At 38.9% G+C, this 26,010-nt stretch overlaps 1 protein-coding gene across 1 annotated transcript; it reads left to right on the top strand.

Moving 5' to 3' along the window:
- Positions 1-24,824, top strand: TSPAN3 (tetraspanin 3). The gene is made up of 7 exons (XM_059418493.1): positions 1-255; positions 12,984-13,175; positions 13,398-13,472; positions 17,756-17,857; positions 18,775-18,927; positions 19,189-19,272; positions 23,928-24,824. Exons 1-7 carry the CDS (start codon positions 193-195, stop codon positions 24,018-24,020), a joined length of 762 nt encoding a protein of 253 aa, XP_059274476.1. The 5' UTR covers positions 1-192; the 3' UTR covers positions 24,021-24,824.
- Positions 24,825-26,010: the final 1,186 nt, after the last annotated feature.

Below are 26,010 nucleotides of genomic sequence, written 5' to 3'. Positions count from 1 at the left end.
AGCCTGGGGATCTGCGGCGGCTGCGCGAAGGAGCGAGGTGCTTGCTGGGGCCGGGGCTGCGCGACGGCACCGGGGGCTGCGGTGAGCGCAGCGCAGGCCGGGCACTTACCAGTGGAGAGGCGCCGCCATTGCCGCCGCGCTCGGTGAGCGCATCCCGCTCGCCGAGCAGGGCCCCCGCGGGCCGCCGGCACCATGGGCCAGTGCGGCATCACCTCCTCCAAGACCGTGCTGGTGTTTCTCAACCTCATCTTCTGGGTGAGCGGGGCCGACGGGCGGGGAAGGGCGAGGGGCCGGCGGCGCGGCCCAGGGGAGGCCTCTACTGAGGCGCTCGACGGGCCCGGCGCTGCGGAGGCAGCGGTAACGAGCTTGCGGACGACGGGGCCCGGCGGCGGAGGCTTCCTCTCGGGCTGGGACGGAGGGCGGAGAAGGGAGCTCTCAGGGGCTTCCGGCGGCCTCCGCGCCTGGGGCTCCGGTCTCCGGCCCGCTGGCTCCCCGCCAGGGGCTCCGGGCTGTGAGGCTGCGGCCCTCCCCCTGGACCAACCTGCTCCATGGCGGGCTTTCACTGCAGATTCTTTCAGGACCTCAGGCTCGAAATAGGATACTCCCCAACGGGTCAGGCTCTGCTTCTTTGTCAGGGCCCGGAGCCCCCGTAGCTCCAGTGGCAGCCCCGAGGCGTGTGAGCAAACGAGCGGCTCCGCGGGGACGCTAGCGACTCAGGGCTGAGGGATTTTGACTTACTGCTCTTTGTGTGTAGAGAACTGCTTAGCTGGTTACCCGCCCAGAAAACTGAAAGGTTTCTACTTGATAAGCCAGATCATTCTTTGCCCAAGAAAATCGGTATATTTGTTTTGGTCACTGGGCGTGAGTAACGGGAGATCATAAGCCCTGGTTACATAGGATTCGGATGTCAAAAGACTTTGAAAGCAGTGAGTTCACTTTCAGCAAAAGGTGGCTTATGGGGTTTTTTTGGACACGCCCCCAAAGAAAGGGGTGTTTATAATCACTTCATGGCAGTTTAGGTTCTTATCTCGCCAGGAACTTTTGTAGTAACCGGTGTTGTTCCTATCACTCTCCACCCTCTAGTCCATTTGAACCTTGCACCCTGATAAATTAAGCATTTCTTCCCTCACATCATTTTATTAAAAAAAAAAAAAAAAACCCTCCCCCCCAGAAAAAATCGTCAGCAGTACAATAAGGTTCAACCTCCTCTTGGTATTGCAGCAGAAGTCTTAAGTCACCTTTCCTTCTTCATGACTGGTCATGCTCTTAAATACTTGCTGTCCAGTCCCCAGACACTTCTTGAACATTCCCATTTCCCATACTTTTGTATGGGACCATTCAGCAATTTCTCACACACACACCTCATTTGGAAAGAATCCTTGCCTTCTTACATGCCCCCACCTCAACAGAGGATGAAACTTTTCATGTTCTGTCTGCTGTAGCATAAAAAGGTAATTATATATAATAAGGCACTACACAAAAATATTGCCATGGAGTCTTTTAGGTTATTTATGGTGTGATGGAAAGGGTCCTGCTAATACCTGTTCAAAATCACCCAGGTGACATTGGGGTTTCTATGACCTCTTCTAATTAGAGCAGTGTTTCTCACACTGTAGTTTGAGTTACAAACCTTTTTAAAAGGTAAAAGAATTCTTCAGGGATCTTCAAGTGAGAGACACTCTATTAGATAGTAAGGTACTTAGGCAGAGACTTGGTTTTGTACCCTTTACAGTTTCTTGGGATTTTTATGGGCATAGCTATTTGATTCTGAAAAACAGACTATCAAGTGAGTTCTAGACTATTCAGTCTCATGGACTGGAATTGTTGTTAATGTAACACAATATTTAAAATACAGGAACCATTTTCTTTAAATTTTGGGGGGCGATTGGGTGGCTCATTTGGTTAAGCATCCGACTCTTGATTTGGCTCAGGTCATGATCTCAGGGTCCCACGATTGAGCCCTGAGCTCAGCCCAGCTCTCACTCGTGGGGCGTCTGCTTGGGATTCTCTCCCTCTCTCCCTCCCAGTTCCGAGCATTTTCTCTCTCAAACAAATAAATCTTTAAAACCATTAAAAGATAATTAAATTTTCATTTACTCTGAAATATCCGTTAATTCTAAGTGATTGCTCATGAATCTTTAGAAATGGTGTACGTATATGTACTACTGGTACTTCTGTAAAGAAAGGTTAGATTGAATTTCAGTTGTGCTTTTCAGAGTGGGTTATTGCCAAGACTAAAGTCATACTGTGTAGTAAAAATATCATTTTTCTAGGTTAGTAGGATAGTAAAGCTTTTGTGAGCTGTGATAAGTTAAGCAGACATGCAAGGAGGAGATTGTGGCTTAGAGCAGGATTAGTGGAACGTAACTAATGAGGAAACAGTATTAGATGTGTCTCCCACTAAAGGATTGGTTTAAGGACAGATTGTTGGAATCTGATGATGCTGGTAATAACTAACATTTGAGTACTTATTACACCCAGGCATTGTGCTGAGCAATTTACAGTGCTGTTCTTACCATAACCCCATCTGCCAGTAAATATTCTTATGCATATTTTACAGATGAGGGCATTAAGGTTTACTGAGGTGAAGTTGCACACCCAAGGTGTGGCAGAGTCTGTGTTCAAACCCAGGTTGTCTTATACTCTGGAGCCCGTGATATTAGAGCAAATCTTTTAAAAGATTTGGAAGGGGGAAGGAACTCATTAGCCAAGTTAGAGTCATTTTCTCTAAACCTGGCTAAACTCATTAAACCTGGTACAGGATTTAACTAAGGTTAGAGCCTGTACCATCATTTAAAGTACACTGACTTGTCAGTTTAAAAAATTAGGTCATTATGAGGAAGTACATACAACAGATGTTAACTGGTTCTGAGAATTTGTAATGCATTCTTCAGTTCTAATAAGTGTATTCTTTTTTTTTTTTTTTTTAAGATTTTATTTATTCGTTTTGACAGGGAGACCCAGCGAGAGAGGGAACATAAGCAGGGGGAGTGGGAGAGGAAGAAGCAGGCTTCCCAATGAGCAGGGAGTCTGATGTGGGGCTCGATCCCAGGACTCTGGGATCGTGACCTGGGCCAAAGGCAGATGCTTAATGACTGAGCCATGCAGACGCCCCTAATAAGTGTTCTTTTTTTTTTTTTTTAAGGTTTTAAAAAATTTATTTATTTGACTGACAGATCACAAGTAGGCAGAGAGGCAGGCAGAGAGAGAGAGGGAGAAGCAGGCTCCCTGCCGAGCAGAGAGCCCGATGTGGTGCTCAGAGAGCCCGATGTGGTGCTCGATCCCAGGACCTGAGCCGAAGGCAGAGGCTTTAACCCACTGAGCCACCCAGGCACCCCTAAGTGTATTCTTAAATAGCAGCCCCTCCCTCCTTTTAATGCCTTAACACACACACACACACACACACACACACACACGGAAGAATAAACATTCCCTGCATAGAGTATATCAAAAGTTTACCTAGGTTCCCTTGGGCAACTTTTTAAAGACTTTATAGTTCTGTAGCACCGCCTATTCACTATCAGATGGTAATGGCTTTTGTGGATAATGGCCGAGTGTGGATTAATTGCTTTGGCAAGAACTTTAAACTATTCCTTTTAAGGATGCCTGGGTGGCTCAGTGGGTTAAGCCTCTGCCTTAGGTCATGATCAGGTCCTGGGTCCTGGGATCAAGGCCTGCATCAGGCTCTGCTCAGTAGGGGCCTGCTTCCCCCCTCTCCCCCAGCCCTCCGCCAGCCTCTCTGCCTACTTATGATCTCTCTCTCTGTCAAATAAATAAATAAAATCTTTAAAAAAAATTAACTATACCTTTTAATATCTTGATAATCCTGTTTTAGTTGACAGTTTGTTCAATGAGCTGTGGAACTAGATATGTACCTGAAATACCTAGGCTTGGCGCTAAATGGCCTGACAGTTGAAATTGTTAATATTGACTTGGTCTGTATCCTTTTGGACTGTGCAGTCTAAGAAGATTAACTGTGGAAAGGCACAAACTAAAAGGGGGAACAATTGTTACTAAAATCCTGAAGGCTGTCCTCATGGAACTAGAGAGTTCCTTACCAAATTCCAGAATGTTAGGGCCTGTAACTTGAAAGATAATTTTGGACAAGTGAAATCAGGTGTACAACTTGAATTTCTGTTTTTTACATGTTAAGTGTATTAGTGCTAGGCCATGATAATTTATGGAAGACTGGAGTGTTTGAGGACATGACTAAATGCTGAAGACTAATGGAATCGTCTTCAATTTATAATGAAATATTTCAAGGAGAACTAATGCCTCTTCTATAAACTGCACCTTTGTACCAAGGTCAGAAAGGATTCTTAATTCACTGGGTCATTTGATCTGACCCAGAGGAGGACTCATCTAAAATAAGTTTAAATCAGTACTTTTTAATTTTCAAGTTTTTTTCTGGGAAATTGGTTGAGTATTCAGTCAAGTTCCACATTACACAAATTGGCTTTACTTTTTCTACCCTGTAAGAAAAAGCCAGTTGGCTTGTATTTATTTTGCTGATATGTGTCTTGGGCATTATAGGGACTGCAAGACAAAACTTTGTCCATGCTTGTAGAATATATAATGTGTCATATCTGTTTGGACTTTTTCATTTGTGTGAGAGGCAATAGTAATGCTAAAACATCTATGGAGTAGGAAGTACGACACGAAGGTGAGACACTTTTTAAGTGCCTTTTTAAGTAACTTCAGAATGTGGCACCTTCACTAATCATCATTCACTTATATGTAGTCCCCTATACATACAAATAATATTTGAAAGCCATATGTAACCTTTCAGATTTATCTTTTTAAGAAAAGCTTCACATCATACTTCCATCTCAATATATATAATTAAGGAAAGTTCCTTTGTTAAATATAGCACAGATACTTGGGCATTTAGTTTGTGCTTATGTTATTGATAAAATGATGGAAGAGACAGTGAAGATCTTACTCTTACTCTTACAGAACTTTCTTTTTAGGGGAGCAAGCAAAAATAAGCAAGAAAAATATCAGATACTGATGTGATTATGCAGACAATTAAAACATGGTAATATCACAGAGTGAGTGAGTTAATGGCTGCTTTAGGTTGGCAAAGAAGTCTTCCCTGAAGAGGTGAAATGTAATCTGGAGTATAAGGAGGAGCTGATTTGGGGTGATTTGGGGGTGATGAAGGCATTTAAAGCAGGGAACAGCCTGTACACCTAATGGTAAAAATATACTTGGTATATTTTCTTTTGGTAAATTACCAAAAGAAGATTTAACTATACATTCCTGCTTTTGTTTAAAAAAAAATTTATAATGAAATATTTCAAGGAAAACTTCTTGTCAGAAATCTCCTTATACATATTTTGTGTTTTCCAGCACTTCTTATGCATTTGGGTTGGGGATGTGATACTTTTAAACTGGAACTTTCATCAGACATACTGGAATTTGCTTCTCTGTTTCCCATATTTCTATCATCATGAATGACTGCTCTGACAAAGACTGTGTCACCTTCAGCTAACAGATTTTTTCCCCCCATTATTGTTTTTTTTATATCACCAAAAGAAAAGCTAACTTTGACAGTAAGCTAGTCATGGTACATAACAGGAGACCTATTTCTCACCTTGTGTTTGCCCGTTAAGAAATTGAATGTTTCCAGTCTTAATTCATTTAGAGTCATCTGTCCACTGAACAAGTGCCTTGTGGCTCTGAGTAATTATTGACTGAAAGAACTCAGTCATTGGGACTCAAGTTCATTGGGAACTTGGAATCAGTCAGATGACCAAATGTAGGTGTGTTCTCTTTAGTTGGAATTTAAGGAATAGGTTGTTTCTTAGCTTTTTAGAATATTTGTCATGCATTAAAATATTTTCATGGATTTTGTTCCATAAGATCCAGTTCATTCTAGGATTTTTGCAGAAAACATATTCCATAAAATTTACACTTGCACCAGACAGGTATACCCTAAGAATCATTCCCTCATAAATGCTTGTTGAATATCTGTGCTTTACTTGTTTCTAAGAAGTACAAAAACCAAAAAGATGGTCCCTGTTTTCTAACTGCCCATGGGGTGAGGGAGCAGATAGGCAAATTCTTCTAATACTTTATTGAATTTAATTTCTAGGAGTACCTTCCTCCCTCTCTCCCTTCAAGTAAATCTTATGGGCAGTCTCAAGTCTTCCTTTATGTCTTCTCCTTCCCCTGCCTTAATAATTTGGTAGAATCAGGTGATGAGAAAAATTACTTGTGTTTATAAATTTGTTTTTAATTTACTAAAGGTGGTATATAGTAAATGCCAAGATATTGTATTTACATTGTTGTTTCTACTGATTAAGTAGATTACTGATTAAATACTCACCTAATATGGACAAACTATAAAGTTTATGCATCTCAGGCTCCTATAGTAATAACTGATTCTTTCTATAGTCAGAGTAGATTGTGGGGACAGAAGGTCTCAGGAAGAAAATGCATGTTTAAATTCCATGCTTCTCAGATGACCCTTGGAGCCCTACAGTCTGAAAATAGCCAGTTTCCATGCTGTTAAAATAATCTGGCTCTGGTAATTATTTCATCTCCAATTTCATTACCACCCAAACTTTTGGGTCTTTCAGCTGGTAGCTATAAATTGGATTAGGTGAACAACTTTGTTAAACTAGATAAACAATGGCAAAAAACGGAATACAGAAAATGAAAAGAGGACAGAATTGAGGAACATGACCTCTGGCATATCATCAAAATAATAGCGGTGCAAAAAGATTAAGATATTTCTTCTTTAAGAATGATGACAATAATGCAGTGATACAGATAATGATGGCAGAAATGGCTTATTGTCAAAACCTTGCAACCCTAAGTAGGAATTTTTTCATTTTTTTTTTTACTTTGTCTCCTTGAAAGGTGATGTTTATGTGGTGATGGGGGTAGGATGGAAGGATAATGTGTACTGAAAGAATCAGAATTGTGTTAGATAATCAGAAAACATCTGAAGATGAGTCAAAGGCAGGTAGACCAGAGAAAAGTGATAAGCAGAGGAGATTGCCAGAGGTGCCTAAAGTATTTAGGGTGGAAGAGATGCCTGTTTTATGTTGGTGGTTAAGGACAGATATAGGAATTTATTTGTGAGAGAACACCAAAGTCTGAATTTCAGATATAATTTTAAATATTTTGGGATGCCTGGGTGGCTCAGTTGGTTAAGCGTCTGTCTTCAGCTCAGTCCATGATCTCAGGGTGCTGGGATCAAGTTCCACATTAGGCTCCTTGTTTCAGCAGGGAGTCTGCTCCTCCCTCTGCCTGCTGCTTCCCCTGCTTGTGCTCTGTCTCTGACAGATAAATAAGTAAAATATTTAAAAAATATATAAATATTTTACTTTTCTCATTATGCAAATAATGTATTTGCTTTTTAAGAAAACAAACTAATATCACCGTAATTCCACATGCAGAGACAAAATTTACTGTTTTTTAATGTCCATATGTGATGTATGTTTTCCCCTTAGCACATTACATTATTAGTTATTATTATTAATTATGCTTTAACAAAATATTTAAAAGCTTTAATGCCAAGTATACCTCTGGATGCCAGGGTTTTTTCTTTTGTTTTGCTATAATTTTGTTACAATATTATAACATTTTGATAAACATACCTTCCATACAAATTCTTTGTTTCCATCTGACTTATTTTCGTAAGGATAGATTCCTAGAAGTGGAATTAATAGGTGTGAAATCATAAATACTGAGGCTAGTATGTGTTGCCAGATTGCTTTCCAAAAAGATTATTCTGTATTAATCTCTACTCCAGCCTGAGGGTTCATTTCTCTGTACCCTCACACATCTTTGAATATAGCTTGGCCTGCTCGTTCCTTCGTTCTTTCTTTCCTCTCTCTCTCTTTCTTTTAGTGTACAGGAAACTGAATTAAATGTTAAAAGTTGTACATATGATGGATTTCTACTTGTTTTTTAACCCTCTGCTTTCTTTTTGAAATCTGCTTTCTTAAAAAGTCCAGAGTACACAGTGTTTTTCACCTTGCCTTTTCTTGATTGTTTTTTCTCCCAATATTCCAATCACTTTTATTTTACCAATTGATTCTTTGAGGCAAAAATTAGTCTGAAGAAGCAGTTCACACAGGTGGATAACAACTTGTCAAACATTGTGATTTTTGCTGAATGACCTCACATGGTCCCTCAGCTGTACACTGTCTTGAGATTCTTGGCAGTTCTGGACATGAATCAATGACTATACCAGTGTAAGAAAATCACTTCTATTCTTTGCTTTATCTTCACCAGAATGTTCTATGGGATGCTTTCACCGTCACATTTCTAAACTTCCATATAGGTACACTTTTCACAACAGAACTGTTTTATTCCCTAGCTTTTAACAAGGCTGATAGTGCCACAATCCCTCGCCAAGTTGCACTGTGCATAATGTGCCCCCTTTTGTTTCATATTCCTTCTTCTTCTGAAAGAATTTAGTAGTTTTTTGGATTTCAGCATTTTATCAGCTACTTCTTTCACAGAAGTTTTGAAAAATAGAAACAGAACAAAGCAAAAAAACCCTACTATAGTTTTATATAGCTTATAGTTTCTAAACTATAGAACAAGCAATCTTAAGTAAGAATGAAATGTTTTACTTTAAAGAGACTTTACATTTGTGTGTATGTAGTAGAAGGGTAAAAGGATAAAATGAATATCATACTTCTGGAATTCTACTTCCAAAATTTGATAGCAAGATAGCTTTAGTTTTTAGAGAACAGCTTGGTATGGGAAAAACATTCTCTCTCCTATAATTTTGAAATTCCGTGGCTTAATTTAGGGCATGAGTTTTTTAAAAGATAAGGAAGGATAGTTTTTAAAAAATTATTCTTTTGATAGTTTCAGCCCTCAGCCTTTCCTTTAAATTTCCCTTCATGTCTTTGGAAAAAGGATGAATATTTTTAGTATACTGTCCTGGCACAAATCCTCCTTCGAGGCTCAGATTTTTTTCAGCAGTGACTAAAGCAGTGCAGTGCAGTTTCTTCCAAGTTCTGCATTTCATCTTCTCTTCTGTGGCACCTCCCCCTCTGCAGCTGCTTTGTTGGCAAAGCTCAGATCCTTTGATAGATCCCAATCCCATCATGACCCTTCAAAAGCAGGATTTAACCCAGCTTACCTTTTAGCCTTTCTTATAGCCGTAATTCTTATATTAAACATCTGTGTGACGACTCTGCATACTAGTTAGGAATTATTTATAACTTCCTCTCTGTATGCCATACAGCTCTACCTTTGTTTTTCATACTGGTGGTTAGAATCATTGAAGAAGTTGTATATTGTTTTTAACCCTTCAGCTATTGTTCAGATACCTACTCCATATTTTCAAAGATACTGATGTCATTTCATAAGTTGCTTACTATGCAGCTTAAAATATAAACACTGTATACAGATATCAAAAGAAAATTTTGAAGTTGTCTTCAATTTAGGAAACAAAGCTGTTATGAGCCATTTGATTTATATACTCACCAGCAATCAGTGTAGTTTCTGCTTTGTGCGACTACTAAGTTGTTTCCCACTATGTGTTCAAAACAGAGTTCTATTATGTTCTCAACTCTGCTGTGTGAATTGGCTGTTGACTGCTTTGCAGCCTTGGAAAAGATACTGCTCTCAAGTCAATTAGAAAAAAATAGGCAGCCTTACAGATGGCATCTCCTGCTAGCCTTCCATTGCATTTGTTACATGTTTGGTCAGATCTGCTGTTGGTTGGTTTTCCTGCTTCCTCAGAGTCTCACTTTCAGTTGAGTGCTTCAAGTCTGGGTAAAGGGTGGCCGCACTGGAAGTATTTCCCTTGGCCCATTCCCAGGGAACACTAATTGTGAGTCTCTTTAGGTAAAAGGCTCATCATTTTGTATTTAAAATGCAAGTACTTTAGTATCTATGCTTCAGATTAATTGAATACATATCTCTTCCAGTTTTATCTTGTTTTCATTCAGATTTCTGTAGGCTAAAATTTCATTTATTAGAAGCTCAAATTTATTTTAATTAAGCTTTCTAAAAAATAAAAATTACCTTTTAGAGTAAGAAAAGCTAAGAATCCGAAGGAATGAAAGATGATTAATGAAGGCAAACTGGACAAAATTTGATTGATTCATATTTAGGATTCTAATTCAGTTGAAGACTGAAGATATTTACTTTAGCAAAATATGTATGTGTACATACATGTGTGTGTTTATCACACACATATATAGTAAAAAAATAATAATAGTAGTATTGGGGTGCCTGAGTGGCTCAGTCGTTTGAGCATCCTACTCTTGATTTCATCTCAGCTCATGATCTTGAGGGTGAGATTGAGCTCTGAGTCCCTACTTGGCAGGGAGTCTGCTTGAGATTCTCTCACTCTGCTTCCCACTGCTCATAAGTGCATGTGCATGTGCTCTGTGCCTCTCAATTAATAAATAAATCTAAAAAATAAAAGAATGTTTTTCTTTGGTAAGAATGTTAAGTAGCCCAGGTACTTCTGTAATAATGCACCCAAACTCTTAAGCTATTTTTCTTCTTTTCCCTTTCCTAGGCTTGCCTTCATCCCATAATAATATACCCCCTAAGTAAGTATGTCAGTGAACTCTGAGAACTTTTGAACAGGCATGGTTGCTATCAGTTCAGCATTTATAAACTAAAAATCTATTCTGGATGTGATGACCATCAGGAATTTAGTAAAGCAGATTAAGTTGCCAAATCATGTTTGAATAGTGAACTAAAAACTATAAAATTAGACCGAAGAGAAAAAAACCAAAAACTAAATCTTATGATAGAAAAGGGGGGTGTGCGATTTCAAGGGAAAGGATAAGATGAATTATACTCAATAAATTTTGATTGCGCCAGACACCGTTCTAGGTGCTGGGTGGTGATATGGGGCTAAAAGACAGATGGGCAAAATTTGTGCCCTAAAGGTGTGCTGAGACATGTATGGTTACTGCAGTTGTGTGTCTGCATGTGTGCACTGAGACATATTTAAGTTGCAACAGTTGTAATAAATACTCTGTTAGAGCCAGGTGATGTGGGAGTGCATAAAGGGCACCTATTCCAGCCTGAAAAGGCCAAGAACCTGCATCTTAATAGACAACAAGGAGTCCTCAGGCAGGTGTGGATAGGACATTCTAACAAGTACAGCAGAGAGGTAAAGAAACGAGAGAATATGTGTACATTTGGGTGTAGCAGTTTTCTCTTAGGGTGTATGTAGGCTAATGGAATCTGAGGTGAGGAGCAGGGAGCAGCAGCTTTGTTCATCATGGGCCTTATTTTGCCTCGTTCTGATTTTAACCAAGTTCATGTCTTGATCTGGTTTGCCCAAACTAAATGTGTCCCATAGACTGGAGGAAAAAAACTGCGTGTTTAGGTTGGAAGAGTTAATGATATTTCTAATATCATTGTGGAGGTTGTTTTCTAGTTTGGAGATTAATGATTTATGTGTTAAATTTTAAAGGACAGTGAAACCATTCTTTTCCTGTGAAAGTCTCAAAGTGTTCTACAAATGATAAGTCATTACACTAAGTGTTTTAACACTTAGCCTCACACTGCATTTGATCATTCACATATAAACACGTGGCATTAAGCTGTCAGCATTGAGCAGGTACAAAATTATAACAAAATGACAATGATAAAGGAGAGGAGAATGCATATAAAACTGTAGTTGGAGAATGGTGTCTGGAGCAGAGGCGAAATAAGATAGATCTCTATTCTGTGACTTTCTGCACTCACTTTCCCTGTAGGAAGCCTTGTTTTCCAAAGTGTAGTGCAAGAACCAGCAGCATCAGCATCATCTGGGAATTTGGAAATGCTGAGTCTCGGGCCCCAACCCCAGACCTACTGATTCAGAGTCTGCAGTTTAATAAGGTCCTCACGTGATTCCTGTTAACTTTAGAGTTTGAGAAGTACCATTCTAAAGAATAAATTGAAGGGTTTGCAAAGTTCTTTAGTTAACTGAGCCTTCTGGCTTTACTATTGCAGTCTTAGGACAGTAAGTTTTTTGAAAACGGAGATTCAGGTTACTAACTATTATTGTATTTTCTTTTTCCAAGTAGGTGGATAAAGGTTAGAAGTGCAGATTTTGGAGTTAGATTGCCTGGATTCAAATCCTGGCTATGCCACTTGTATATAACTCGTACATAATTTTTTTCATTCATTGAGGGCAACTACAGTGAGCAAAGGCATACCCCACCACCCCATCACTGATCTGTGGTAGACCTGTAATTGAGTTGCATATAAGCCTGTGTGTTTGGGGACGGTAGAGTTTGTTTGTTTGTTTTTTAAAGATTTTGTTTGTTTACTTGACACAGAGAGAGAGATCACAAGTAGGCAGAGAGGCAGGCAGAGAGAAAGGGGGAAGCAGGCTCCCTGCTGAGCAGAGAGCCAGATGAAGGGCTTGATCCCAGGACCCTGGGATCATGACCTGAGCTGAAGGCAGAGGCTTAACCCAGTGAGCCACCCAGGTGCCCCGGAGAGTTTGTTTTTGACAATATTTATTGGATTCATGGTTTCTTGATCTTAACCGAACCATCAGTTATTGAAAAGAAGGCAGCATTTGGGAAACTTTTCAACTTTAGTAAGGAAGTGTTCTTACTAATGAATAATAGTTTTTCAGCGTCACTGTAAAAAAAAAAAAAAGTATATGAGTAGATTTAAAAGTGATGGTCGGGGTTAGGGAAGGAAAAAATGGAACAAGATGGGATAGGGAGGGAAACAAACCATAAGAGACTCTTAATCTCAGGAGACAAACTGAGGGTTACTGGGGGTTGGGGAGGTAGGGACAGGGTGGCTGGGTTATGAACATTGGGGAGGGTATGTGCTATGGTGAGTGCTGTGAAATGTGTAAGCCTGGCGATTCATAGACCTGTACCCCTGGGGCAAATAATACATTATATGTTAATAAAAAAATTTTTTTAAGTGATGGCAAATCTCATTAAATAATATAACCTACTAAGAAATAGTAGGAACACTTTACTAACAGAGTTTAAAGATTTTTACCAGTGCTCTGATCTTGTTTTCTACAGGGGGCAGCTGGAATTTTATGCTATGTGGGAGCCTATGTCTTTATCACTTATGATGACTATGACCACTTCTTTGAAGATGTATATACTCTCATCCCTGCAGTAGTGATCATAGCTGTAGGAGCCCTGCTTTTCATTATTGGCCTAATTGGCTGCTGCGCCACTATCCGAGAAAGCCGCTGTGGACTTGCCACGGTAAGTCAGCACTTTACTGACTGTGTGTCATCATGGTATGTGGGAATATTTTGTATGTATTACTGGCTTGAATCGAGCATGAAACTCCATAGACTCTTTGGCTCTTACGATTGAAACAGAATTAGCACTTGTCTTCTAGCAGTTATCTCAGGTAACTGGTTTTATATCAAGACTATTTAGAGCAGTTTGTATTTAACTTTGACACTGTTTTCTTCCTTACAGTTCGTCATCATCCTACTCTTGGTTTTTGTCACAGAAGTTGTTGTAGTGGTTTTGGGATACGTTTACAGAGCAAAGGTATGTTGTCTGCTGTAACTCATATGTTTTAAAAGGCAGCTTAAGTATTTCAAGTGAAATAGAACAAATTCATTTTATCAGAATAAATATGTTCTTTTGCCTTACTTCAGTTTAGTCACTGCTTTAAATATCTAAAGTTCATTGGAAATTGCACAGAGAACAGATTGGTGGTTGCTATTTGTGGGAGGTTGGGTAAAATGGGTGAAGGGACAAAAGGTACAAACTTCCAGTTATAAAGGTAAGTCAGTCATGGGAATATAATGTACAGCATGGCAACTAAAGTCAGTAATACTGTAAGGCATGTCTGAAAGTTGCTAAGGGAGTAGATTTTTTTTTTTCAAGATTTTATTTATTTATTTGACAGACAGAGATCACAAGTAGGCAGAGAGGCAGGCAGAAAGAGAGGAAGGGAAGTAGGCTCCCCAGTGAGCTGAGAGCCCCATGTGGGGCTTGATCCCAGGACTGTGGGATCATGACCTGAGCCAAAGGCAGAGGCTTTAACCCACTGAACCAACCAGGCGCCCCTAAGGGAGTAGATCTTAAAAGTTCTCTTATCAAAATAAAGAAATCTTATATATGGTGAAAGAATTAATTAGACTTATGGTGATCATTTTGCCATATAAAAAGTTTAAACCATGCTGAAACTAATATAATGTTAGATGTCAGTTTTGCCTTCATTTTGTGTGTGTGTGTGTGTGTGTGTGTGTAAGAAAACAAAATGCGTTTAGTAAATGCAAGTCCAGTTTTTGGCTTAATAAAGAATATATACCAGAGAACTGAGCTTTTGTTTTATGTTTAAGAATACTGCAGCAGGGGTGCTTGGGTGGCCCAGTCATTAAGTGTCTGCCTTTGGCTCAGGTCATTATCCCAAGATCCTGGTATTGAGTCCCACCTCAGGCTCTCTGTTCAGCGGGGAGCCTACTTCTCTCTCCCTCTGCCCCTCCCCCTGCTTGTGCGCTCTTTCTCTCTGCTCTTTCTCAAATAAGTAAGTAAAAGGAACTCTTTTTAAAAAAAGAATACTGCAACATTTCAGGCTCTTTCTGAACACTTCTTTCCACTGAAGATATCTACGTAGGCATCTAAGATTATGTTTAAATGTGGTTTCTGATCTCAGGAAGTCTCCTGAAAGCTTGACTTACTTCAGTTTTTATGTATTTTTCTACCACAGTAATTTTTTTCTATAATGTATTGTGTGCTCTGTAATTTGGGGTCTTGTAAGAAGCACATGCAAAAGTGGAATTCAGTGTACATGGATTCTGTTAGAGGAAGGTTCTGTGAGAGAACATGGGGAAGGAGCCAGGACTGGCTGTGAGCTATCAGGCCTGATGCAAGTGTACTCCCAAGTAGTTGTTAGTGTAATTATGTAGTTAATTAGATACTAAGTTTATGAAAAAATGAGTACACATAAAAGAAAATTGGGGGTGCCTGGGTGGCTCAGTGGGTTAAGCCTCTGCCTTCAGCCTCTCCCAGGGTCCTGGGATCGAGCCCCATGTCAGTCTCTCTGCTCAGCGGGGAGTCTGCTTCCCCCTCTTTTCTCTGCCTGCCTCTCTTCCTGCTTGTGATCTCTCTCTCTGTTAAATAAATCTTAAAATAAAAAGAAAGAAAGAAAGAAAATTGGACAATTTGAAGAAACTTGGTAAAAACAAGTGGTCACTAAAACCTTTTTGATCAAATCAGATATGGGTATGATCACTGTATAGCTTTAGGGGAAATTTATTAATATTTAATAGATTCTACACTTTGATTTTATTGCAATGTTTCAACAGTTTAAAGAACTGGAAGTCACTGTCAATGTATTAAGGATGTGATTTGTGCAGAACAAATGATAAAGTGTTCTAATCAGTGAATCTTATGCAAAGACAAGACAGACTTGCATCATAAGATCAGTGTGAAGTATACATTTCTGTGCTTTAAGCTAAATGAAAATGTTTACTTTTTTAAAAGCCCGTGGTTTTTATGGACTTTCTCAGTTTACCAACCAAGTACTCCTTACTATGGGAGGCTTCTCCATTTGTTAAATACGGTATAACTGCCTTTGCCACTGATTTTTACATGTGAGGTAATAATGAAAAGCACAAGATAGTCTTTGGATTGAGAGAGTATGTGAAAGTCAATTTAGGTCATGATTAGGTCCTTTATTCCACAAATATTTGTTAGGAATGGTTTTAGAACTTTGTCAAAATCATAGATGGGCTGCTTGGATTTCAAACTATATTTGACAAATATATGTATATGGGTACCCATATATATACCCAGCTCACCCCCCAGTTGACCTTTGAACAACACAGGGGTTTTGTATGTATAAATTAATTTATGACATAAATCTCTGGAACTCAAAGGATAGAGATCAGCCAAAGGGTTTTCCTACTGTCTCATATATTCTCAACCCAAGATATGCTAGAGAATTTTCAGTTATCAGCTACATTACATTTCAGCTGTCTGTTGAAGGAAGGATTCATTTTAAAATTTGATTCATCCAGGCCCACTTTTAACCTCAGGCTATTTCATGTGGTTGATTTCTTCATGAAGAATTTCCAGCTAACCGTTAACTAAACTTTATAGGCACACCCTAGTGACTGTTCCACATGGGGGAGATGTTACAGCCCTTTGTAAAATCCTTCTGGAGCTTAAATTAGAGGCTGTTGTAATATCTGATCATAATTCACTTTTCTCATTTGAGGCAGGATAATAGAAGCATTAAACCAACAAGCAAGTGATTTCTGAACAAGATAGTTTGCTCTCTTTTCCCCTTGTTGGATTCTGCTACAGTGTATCTTCAAAAGATCTAGTCTGGGGACTCCGAATTCCTTTAGGGTGAGGCAGTCATCTTTGACTGTCCAGCAGTGGCAAGGTGTTATGATAGTAGATGAATTGGGTGATGGATTGAATAAAAAAAATTGTCAAGGCGTCTGGTCTTATTTATATAACAAAGTGTTCTGCTGTTCTAATTTGTGAGTATTTAACTTTCTTTACCTCAGTATGAGCTGCAGATGAATAGTTGGTCAGCTGAGAAGTTTGGTCAGATTTCCTTAGCCCATAAATGCCATGTATGAGAGGACGACATACAAGTTTTCTGCTTTCTGTTTTAGAAGAACTAAAGGACTTTCGAAGAACTAATGAGGACTTCATTTTCCTTTGCCTCTTTAAAAAAAAATGCCTTGGTTCTGGACTTAGAAAAAGATAATTGTTAGTTGAGATCCTACCATCTATGCCCATCCGGAGGAGCAAGGGGTCCCTCCAACTTGAACACCAAGGGAGCCATTGCCAGCCACCCCCTTCTTGTCCCTTTCCTCTTTCTTAGTCACTTCCTCTTTTCTTTCACATATGTTTCTATGTTGCCCGTTTTTGCTATCTACAGTACCATTTAGGCTAAACAATCTGCCTTAAATTAATTAATTAGAGTATAACTTCAAAGCTATGATAAAGATGTAGTAGAAGTATTCCTAATGTAATTTACAGTTTTAAATCAAAGGCATAATATGCCAGTTTAATATTCAGACCATTGATACATAAGGCACCAGGGCAGCTGTGCCGCCAAAAAGGAATGCATCGGATTATACCCCTACTGGTTATCAACTTTATAGTTGTATCACATAACTGGTATAATTACTAAGTAGGTCTCATCATCTTAGAAGGGTAAGGAGAATCTGGTACAAGCAAATTTTACTAAATGACACTTTCTTGCCACTTTAGTGATTGACAGCAATAAGTTAAGTGTATTTCCTGTCTCCTCATTCACACATGGAACTGCACTTTTTTCATAAAAGGCCACTGTTAGGGACTGATTTTTTTTTTTTAACTTGCTGATTACTTTTGCATATTTAACCAAATCTAAACATTGAATAAATAAAATGGAAAGCTTGTTGGTATTTGTTCCAAAGGGGAGGGGGGGCTTAAAGTTCTTTTATTTTTACCTCCCTTTGGAAAGGAAAATGAGCAAGTCCAGCCCACTAAAAGTTTATTTGAAATGGAAGGCAGTTCATTTATAATTTACAGTATCTGTCTCAGGGTTCAGCTGCTTTGTCCCTCTTGAGTAGATTGTTAATCTGCCATCTTGCACACAATCTTCTCTTTGGATGGTTTTAATCTGTGTTGTAATGTGTCTGAATTTTCATCTGAATTTCTGTGGAGACAGGAAGGGAGAAATTTTTGTTTCTAATAAGAAATTCACAGAACTATCTGGCAACTTGCCATACATGTTAGTTAGGTACTTTAGCTGGAGCCTTGACAAATGTTAATTTTACCAGTATTATTAAGGGACTGAGTTCTTTATTTTGATTCAGGTGGAAAATGAAGTTGATCGCAGCATTCAGAAAGTGTATAAGACCTACAATGGAACCAACCCTGATGCTGCTAGCCGGGCTATTGATTATGTACAAAGACAGGTGAGCTCTCTTGAGGTGAATTTCTTTTTGAAGGCCAGTTATTGTTGGGTCAATCTTAAACTCTATTACTATGTAAATTAGACATGTATTTTCATAGTCATGGTTAGCTTCATGATGTGTCTAATATTTTTACTTTCACCCTTGAAAAGTTTTTTCCACTATCACCTAATCAAAACTAGATAAGAAGAATTTGACTTTTTACCAAAAAATAAATAAATAATTAGGAAGGTGATAACTGAAGAAGGGTATGGTCAATAGGAAAGGTGGATGCCTCGAAGGACTTCAGAGGTGGTAAGAGGTTTTTCATATACATTTAGAAAGCAAGACCAGGAAAGATAGCGTGGGGCCGGGGGTGGGGGACGGTGTGGAAGGACAATTTGAAGTACATGAAGGTAGAATAGTATAGTACCCATAAACCTACCCCCAAATTGTTAGTTTTTTTCAGTCTTATTTCATCTTGACTCCACATGGCTTTGCTAGATTATCTTAAAGCAAATCCCAGACATTTCAGAGAAAATATTTGAAGCACATTGTCATTGGAAATAATATTTAATTCAGAACCAGATTTTTAACATGTAAGATATGAAGATTTTTCTTAGCTATAAATTACCTCTTGTGGGTTATGTGCTTTTCATGTGGAGGTTCTAAAATTACTAGTCGTATGTGGCTATTTAAGCTAAAATTTAAAATTCAGTTCTTAGTCATCATAGCCACATTTTAAGTGCTCAGTAGCCTCAAGTGGCTAGTGGCTAACATGTTGAACATGCAGACACAGAACATTTCAATCATTACAGCAAGTTGTATTGGACCTCCTTGGTCTAGAGTAGATTAAAGCTCTGCAGTGCGCAGAACTATAAAGTTCAACACAGTTATGTGTGTCTTGTGAGGACTGATATTTCTGTTCTCTTCCCCACTAGCTGCACTGTTGTGGAATTCACAACTATTCAGACTGGGAAAATACAGACTGGTTCAAAGAAACTAAAAACCAGAGTGTCCCGCTGAGCTGCTGCAGAGAGACAGCCAGCAGCTGTAATGGCAGTCTGGCCCACCCCTCCGACCTCTATGCCGAGGTAAATTTGGTTTCTTGGCTAAGACTTGAATCTAGCTTGGTAGCCTGTTTTTCTCTGTGAATTGTCTTTACCTAGAACATCTTTTCTGTGCTCTTTTGCTTGTCTAATGTTGTTTTATGTTATTGTAAATTCTTTTTAAATGCATTGTCTCTCCTTCTTTGGGTTTCTATTATTTCCATTTCCACCACTAAGTAGTAATATTTGACCTTGCAACTTTCACTTTTAAAAAAGACTTCTAATGAGGATGACTATGTGTTTCAGGGATGCGAAGCACTAGTTGTGAAGAAGCTACAAGAAATCATGATGCATGTTATCTGGGCAGCACTGGCATTTGCAGCTATTCAGGTAAGTGCAGCTAGCCAAGGAGTTGTTATCAGAGTGTGCTGATTCTCTAATGTCAGCCGTGAATGGTTTTAACCATTAAATGCTATTAAAACTTGGTGTATATAGATAACTTGGAAGTGATTGAGGAATAGGCCACCAGTTTCCAACATCTTCCATTTCCTGTCTCTAAATCTAGACCCAAAATGATTCTAAGAAACCAGAGATCTGGATGTGGGGACTGTGTCTGAGGGGACTTTGCTTTATTTTCTTGACTTGATTAATGAGTGGCCTCTTCAAAATACATACTGTTCCCAGTCTCAGTGTATTCTTGGAAGGTATTTCAATAGAACTTAACAGAATTTTTAAAAATTTTACTGCTTTATTTCACTTTGAAAATAGAAAGCTTTCTTTCTTTTTGTACTATTTCTTCTGCTTGCTTTTCTGTCCTCAAGGGTTTTGTATGTCCATGTATGTAAAGCAAGAACTGACTACAGCACTAGTCTCTTAAACTAGTAGAAACACTTTCTTTGCTTTACGGAAGAAAAGACCAATGAAAACTGAGGCTCTAATCTTTTCTGTATTTGTGGACTTAGTTTTTTCAAACTGACAGCCATCAAGGAGCCCACGTCATCACTTGGCACCTCTGCAAATGGGTAGCCGAAGGGGCTTGTTTTACCAACTCCTACAGTCTTTTTTCCACCTGATAATGGCATGCTCAAAGTAGCTGGTGACTGTTAAATTACTTCTTACTTTACTCCTTCCTCCCTCTCCCACCAACCCCCCCACATCCTTATCCTTTACCTGAAAACAAAGAAGAAAGATAGCTATTTTTCTGCTTGTTGAAACTACATTGCTAGTTTCTCAGGTGTATACAGTATATCTTAGGGATTATATCAGAGGAATCTTAAACTGAGGAACAGCCAGTTGTTTGAAATGATTGAGAATCCTTTGTATCAGATCTAGTTCTCAGAGTATTCTTTTGGTAGTTCTTGAAATATGCTTTAAGCCTAGAGAATCTATTTTAAGAAAGTGTAGGTATCTTTTAATTGTTAGATAAAATCAATGTAGTTGCTTGGGTTTCCTGCTCTCTGTATATTTGAACAAAAGCTAGTGTATTTGATGGGAAATGCCTTTTAAAATAGCAAAAAGGTGATTGTTTACTTTGCTGGTATTCAAACAGCTCTGAAATGATTCATTAAAAAGCCTAGCTCTTTATTTGCTATGGTCTCTGCCCTTCTAAGCATTTACTTTGCGGCTCAGGCTAGTAATAGGTTGATCAGCAGGCATGTTATTTCATATTTTGATTGTCTGAGCAAACACATTCATTTAGCTAAAAATAATGAAACATAAGGGAGGTCTTTTTTCCCAAGGGAAATCCTGGTCTGTGCGTTCTTAATGATTTTACTTGTGTTACTAAATCAGCACATACTATCATGTGACAAAAAAAGCTTTGAAACTGTAAGGTGCTTGTGATCATGAAATATGCAGCATGTATAAAGAAGACCAATGAAAATCGTTACTTTAGCTATGTCCTTCATCTAGTTACGCTTATTAACCAGGCAGATATTGCTTCATTAAGTATTTTTCAGTGAGGGCTAATAAATATTTTAACTAGTCTCTTAACTTATGTATGCCTTCTCATACGCATTTTATACTTAAATCACCCTGATTTTAGGTAATGGCTGATAAAGATTTGATGTGTTCAGTTCAGCAAAACTCAGTCAAGGATTCAGAACTTTCACAGACTCAAAACCTAGTGGTTTTGAAAATTTAAAAACTTTGATTTTAAGGGAAAAAAACATAGAGTTGAAATAGTGAGTTTTCCCTAATATGTTTTCTTTTTTAAAAGAGTACCTGTAAGTTTTCTCAACTTTTGATACTCAGAATCTGATTTAGATTGGTGTCCTCGGTGTGGAAAACCTGATCAAAGGCAAAAACAACTCAAAGATCAGTGATCTCTTGTGCTTCAAGCAAGGGAGCATAATGTAGGGCTTGATCCCAGGACCCTGGCTTGATTTTGACACACTTAAAGAAATATTTGAAGTAATTCTTCTTTAGAAAATTTAAACCAAGGCTTGGGAAGCTAATTCTTGAAGGACTAGGTTTTGTTTTGTTTTTATTTTAGAGGAAATTAAATCTTAATTGTTAACTTTTTTTAGAAGTGGTAAGTTTACCCATTTGATAGAATTCTTTTCAGATGATATAAATTTAGAAAAATGTAAGCCTCCCTCAGTCCTTGTGTGCTTTGTCCAGTTTCCCTCAGTGGTACCTTGCAAAACTATACTGTATCACAACCAGGGTATTGGCACTGATATAATCCACCAATTTTATACAGATTTTTCATTTCTATTTGTGTATATTCTGTTCTATGTAGTTTTATGACCTGGTTCCTGTACCCACCACCACGATCAAGATACTCAACAGTTCTACCACTACACTGATTCCACCTAGTACCATTTTATAACTAACTGCACCTGCCTCCATCCTGTGCCTCCTCCCCCCATACCCTGGCAAGCACTGATCTGTTCTCCATTTCTAAAATTTTGTCATTTCAATATATAAATGGAACCATATGGTATGTAACCTCTGGTTCCTTCTTGTGTCTCACTGTGGCTGCATAGCATTCCATTTGGGGGACAAACTTTATAATTTAATTTACATTAATGGGCATTTATATAAGTCTTGCTATTATAGAAATGCAAGTAGTGGATAACCTCTGTATGCTTGTACAAAGTCTGTAGCAAAACTTTGTAGCTATGAAGTTGAGGAGGCCATGGCTTTTTGATAGGTTTATTTCCACATTTTTCTTAGAAAAGGTTGTTTCCAGTGTGCAGTTCCAAAACCTTGTATAACAATACCTCCCCCACACAGTATATTCTAGAACATTTAATCCTTGGCAGTTTTTTTTTTTTTTTTTTTTTTTTTTTTAATCACCACTTGCCTCTCTCTTTAGCAATCATTTTTTGCAGTTGCTTGGTGTTATATTTAGACTAAGTGCACATTAGCTCTCATGGCTTGAATATTGCAGGGGAAATTTTTATTGCAAGAAATAACTCTGGAGTTAAAATATTTCGAAGTCTGTTGTTGGAAAATTTTAATAATAAGTGAAATTTCTGTATAGCAGAGCTTTGGAAGTGAGCCTGTAGTACTTAGTGATGAGGTTTGGACTGTAAGAAGTTAATGTGTAGAGCTTAATGTTCGTAAACAGACTCATTCCCAAGCATGAGTAGGTTTTATCAAGCTTTTTTAGTTGTTTTAAAATCAGTACAAGTTGACTTAATTGAAATAAAAGTCAGGAAAAGAAATGATGCTTATTTCAAACCCCATTTGAGAATGCTGACTCCTTCAGTAGAAGTTAACCAACTGAAAGGAATCTGAGGGAAGTGGGATGGGAAGAGAGATTTTTTTTTTCCAAAAAATCAGTATTTTCTGAGCTTAGCATTTTTATTGCTCAGTTTAACATTCCCTGGGAACATAATTGTGTTTGAATTTATAGCTGTTCTAAGAGTATTTTGATGATGTACAGTGAATGGAAATGTATTTCTTTAAGAATTAGATACAAAACATGTCCAGAACTGGCTAAAGATATTTACTGAATTTTAATAATATCCACTTTTAGAATGTCTTCAAGGTGCTTTGTGCTATTATTGCACTTAGCAAATATTGATATAATGAAACTGATGGATTTAAGCAGCAAATATATATCCTGAATGGGTAGAAAGAATGTGGGTTAATTGAGGGCAGAAATTGGAGTGTGTGACTTTTATACCAGGGAGAATTCAGACTGAGGACATCCTTATTCTCTGTGTTTTGTGTCTCATTAGTAATCTTCCACTTCAGACTTTGAGAATGTGTTTATGGATCCAGTACATTTTGTTGAAATTGATTAACCCCATTTGTACAGAAAGCCTTGCCTTTTAAAATCCAGTAACTGAGACCTTTCACTGCCAATGAAAAGTTAGAACAGCAAATTAACTTACTCTTATTTAGCTCTTTGGTTACGATTTATATTTTGTAAGAAGCCAGGTCAGAATTCTAGAATCGTTTTCTCTTTAATCCATTTTAATCCTCTTGCTTATTCAAAATAACGTGGCATGACTTTATTACAATTCCAGTTTGCTACCACAGAAGGATTAGGACTTATTAAAATAAAATGATGAAAGAAGAGTGACCTTTAAAAAGTAATGTGTGTGTAGTACCATAGAGCCAAATCGGGATTTCAAAAATAGTAAATAATTATGAAAGAGACAAAACCCTTCAAACCAATATTTTGGCATCAAGATTAGTTTTCCACCATAGGGCTTTTGGGCTATTCATGTACTGAATTTTGTGGATTGTTAATAAAGTCTGCGTCCCCAAATCCAGATGCCTAAAAAGACCACCAGTAAGTTTCCTTGATACACATAGCCTTGGTCTTTCCACTCCCTAGACCTTTGTTGTCCAGTATGGTAGCCACTAGCCAGTTACATGTGTCCCAAGTTCAGATTAATCTAAATAAAATAAAAAACATAATTTTGCAGTTGGTTCCTAAAAAGATAATGCTTTCCTTACAAATTGTTTCTGTTCCTGTTTTTACTGTGGAACCTTGAAACAGCTCCATTGCCAACCAAGAAATACACACTTGCCATGAGAGGGTCTTCAGCCTTCTTTTTTCTCCTGTTATTTTCTTCCCACAGCTGCTGGGCATGTTATGCGCCTGCATCGTGTTGTGCAGAAGGAGTAGAGATCCTGCTTATGAGCTCCTCATCACCGGCGGAACCTATGCATAGTAGAACACGCAAGCCTGAGCTTTTTAGTCTTGTTATTCTGATTTGGAAGGTGAATTGAGCAGGTCGACTGCATTGGCGGCCTGAGTTCATTTAGTTAAAGCACACAGGTGTCGGACAAAGCAGCTTGGCTCTTCATGTGCCCACCTACTTCCCTACCCACCTACAATTTTCTTTTCCTCTAGTCTAGCTGACTCTCCATGTCCCTAAGTTTTTAAGTCTGGCAGTATATGTTCTAATTTCAGAACCATTTGCAGGTTGCATAGTGTGGGAGAATCAAAGGAGGGCCTGGGCCTGCTTCTGTTACCTCCATGCAGTAATGGGGCTGCTGCCAGAGTATCACTGGGCCCTTTCAGTCTTCATGATGGAGAACTCGGGCCAAAAGTTTTTGGGGGGAGGGGGAGGAAACCAGCTGCGGTTAAGTTAACACCAGATGGTGCCCCTCGTCAGTGTCCTTTTAAAAAACATATACTGTAGTCCAATAAGATAGCAAATGTATAAAATTGCTAAAATAGATTTTAGAATCATACAGTGTGTCTCTTGGTTCATCTTCAAAATCAGACTGATCTTTGAAACTAGCAGTTTTTAATCAAAGCTGGCTTTATAGCAGGAGTATAATGTATGCACTACTGTTTTAAAACAATTAGTGTGAGTGTGTGTGTGTTTTTGTATGATTGAGCCCATTCATTGTAAGTCTAAACTCGTTAGGATTTAATGTACCCATGTAGACTAGCAAAATAGTATGTAGATGTGATCTCAGTTGTAAATAGAAAAATCTAATTCAATAAACTCTGTATCACCCCTCAACATGTACTTTTTAATTATTTGGGGATACTTCAGTTCCCAAGCAGCAGTGTAATGTTTTAAATGTTGGTGCTGTCATGATTTGCATGTGTTTTAGTTATATCCATTGCCAAATTCTAAAGGCCTTGGGATCCAGAAAACCACGGATGCTTTTCAGCCAGTATATCCTACAAATATGGAACAGCTAAGCATGTGCATACAGTGATGTGATACACCGGCATACAGTGATGGTGCCTTCCTTGCCTTTAAGGGTAATGTGGAGTCCTGTTATAGGAGGCACAGATACAGAAGCAGATAATTTCCCTACATGATTGTAGTAACAAAAGAGTGCAGAGGAGGTACCCAGAGGGGTCAGAGGCCAACTTCTTGGAGAAGAGGCCTGAACTCAGAGTTTGGATAGGCTTTGCAGGAGAGGATACACAGGAGTATGAGATGGGTTGGAGTGTGCAGGGAGCTGTAAGTAGCTTATTGTTCCTGGAGCTTAAAATACAGGGCTGGGAAAAGAAGTTGAAGTGGCAAAGCACAAGTCCTCTAGAGTGTCCCATGACATTCTGTGAAGGTGCAAGATCACCAGAAAATGGAGGCAGCCGAGTATGTGCCAATGGATGTGTTGTGGATGTCCCTGTGGCTGCAGCAGGGAGAATGATTGGAGAGAATGTGACTGGGCTTCAGTGAGGTGTGGGTGTCGTGGTTTGGGGGAGAGTGGGAGTGCCTGGAGTAGGGCACTGTTGGTGGCAGTGGGGAGGAGGGTGGTGGAATTCCATCACTGGTTGCACGTGGGACAGTGAGAAGGGAGAGGATGGAAGGAGTCTAGCATGAGGCCCAGGTTTCTGGCTCAGTCAGTTGAGGAAACAGAAACAGAGCTAGGGAGTAAATAAGGACCACATCTAGGGGTATGGGTTCACGTTGTTTTCGATCTGTCAGTTTTGGGGGAAATTATGCAAGTCTGTCCTGCCTGAAAATGGAGGTGTTGAGAGAGGAGTAAAAACTAACTCCTGTTCATAAAGTGGAAATTAACTAAAACAAGTCATGGTTTTTGAGAACTACAGATGGTTTGATATGTCCCCTGACCCATCCCCCCTCTACAGGTTGCACAGCAGGCAGGGATGTTTTGCTTGTCCGCACAACCTTTCACTAGTGCCTTCTCCCCTCCAGCCCTGTTTCTTTTCTTCCCCCTTCCGGTCTTTTA

Source organism: Mustela nigripes, chromosome 13 (genome assembly GCF_022355385.1).
Source record: "Mustela nigripes isolate SB6536 chromosome 13, MUSNIG.SB6536, whole genome shotgun sequence".
In the NCBI taxonomy this organism is placed as follows: domain Eukaryota; kingdom Metazoa; phylum Chordata; class Mammalia; order Carnivora; family Mustelidae; genus Mustela; species Mustela nigripes.
Note: the sequence above shows the minus strand (reverse complement) of the source record. Positions and strands in the feature narration are given on the sequence as shown.

What these genes read in the sequence shown, in the direction of transcription:
- TSPAN3 (XM_059418493.1), top strand. Translation starts at nt 193, where the DNA reads ATGGGCCAGTGCGGCATCACCTCCTCCAAGACCGTGCTGGTGTTTCTC. An exon ending in GCCGCTGTGGACTTGCCACG is followed by an intron (nt 13,176 to 13,397) that starts GTAAGTCAGCAC and finishes TCTTCCTTACAG; the next exon opens with TTCGTCATCATCCTACTCTT. An exon ending in GATACGTTTACAGAGCAAAG is followed by an intron (nt 13,473 to 17,755) that starts GTATGTTGTCTG and finishes ATTTTGATTCAG; the next exon opens with GTGGAAAATGAAGTTGATCG.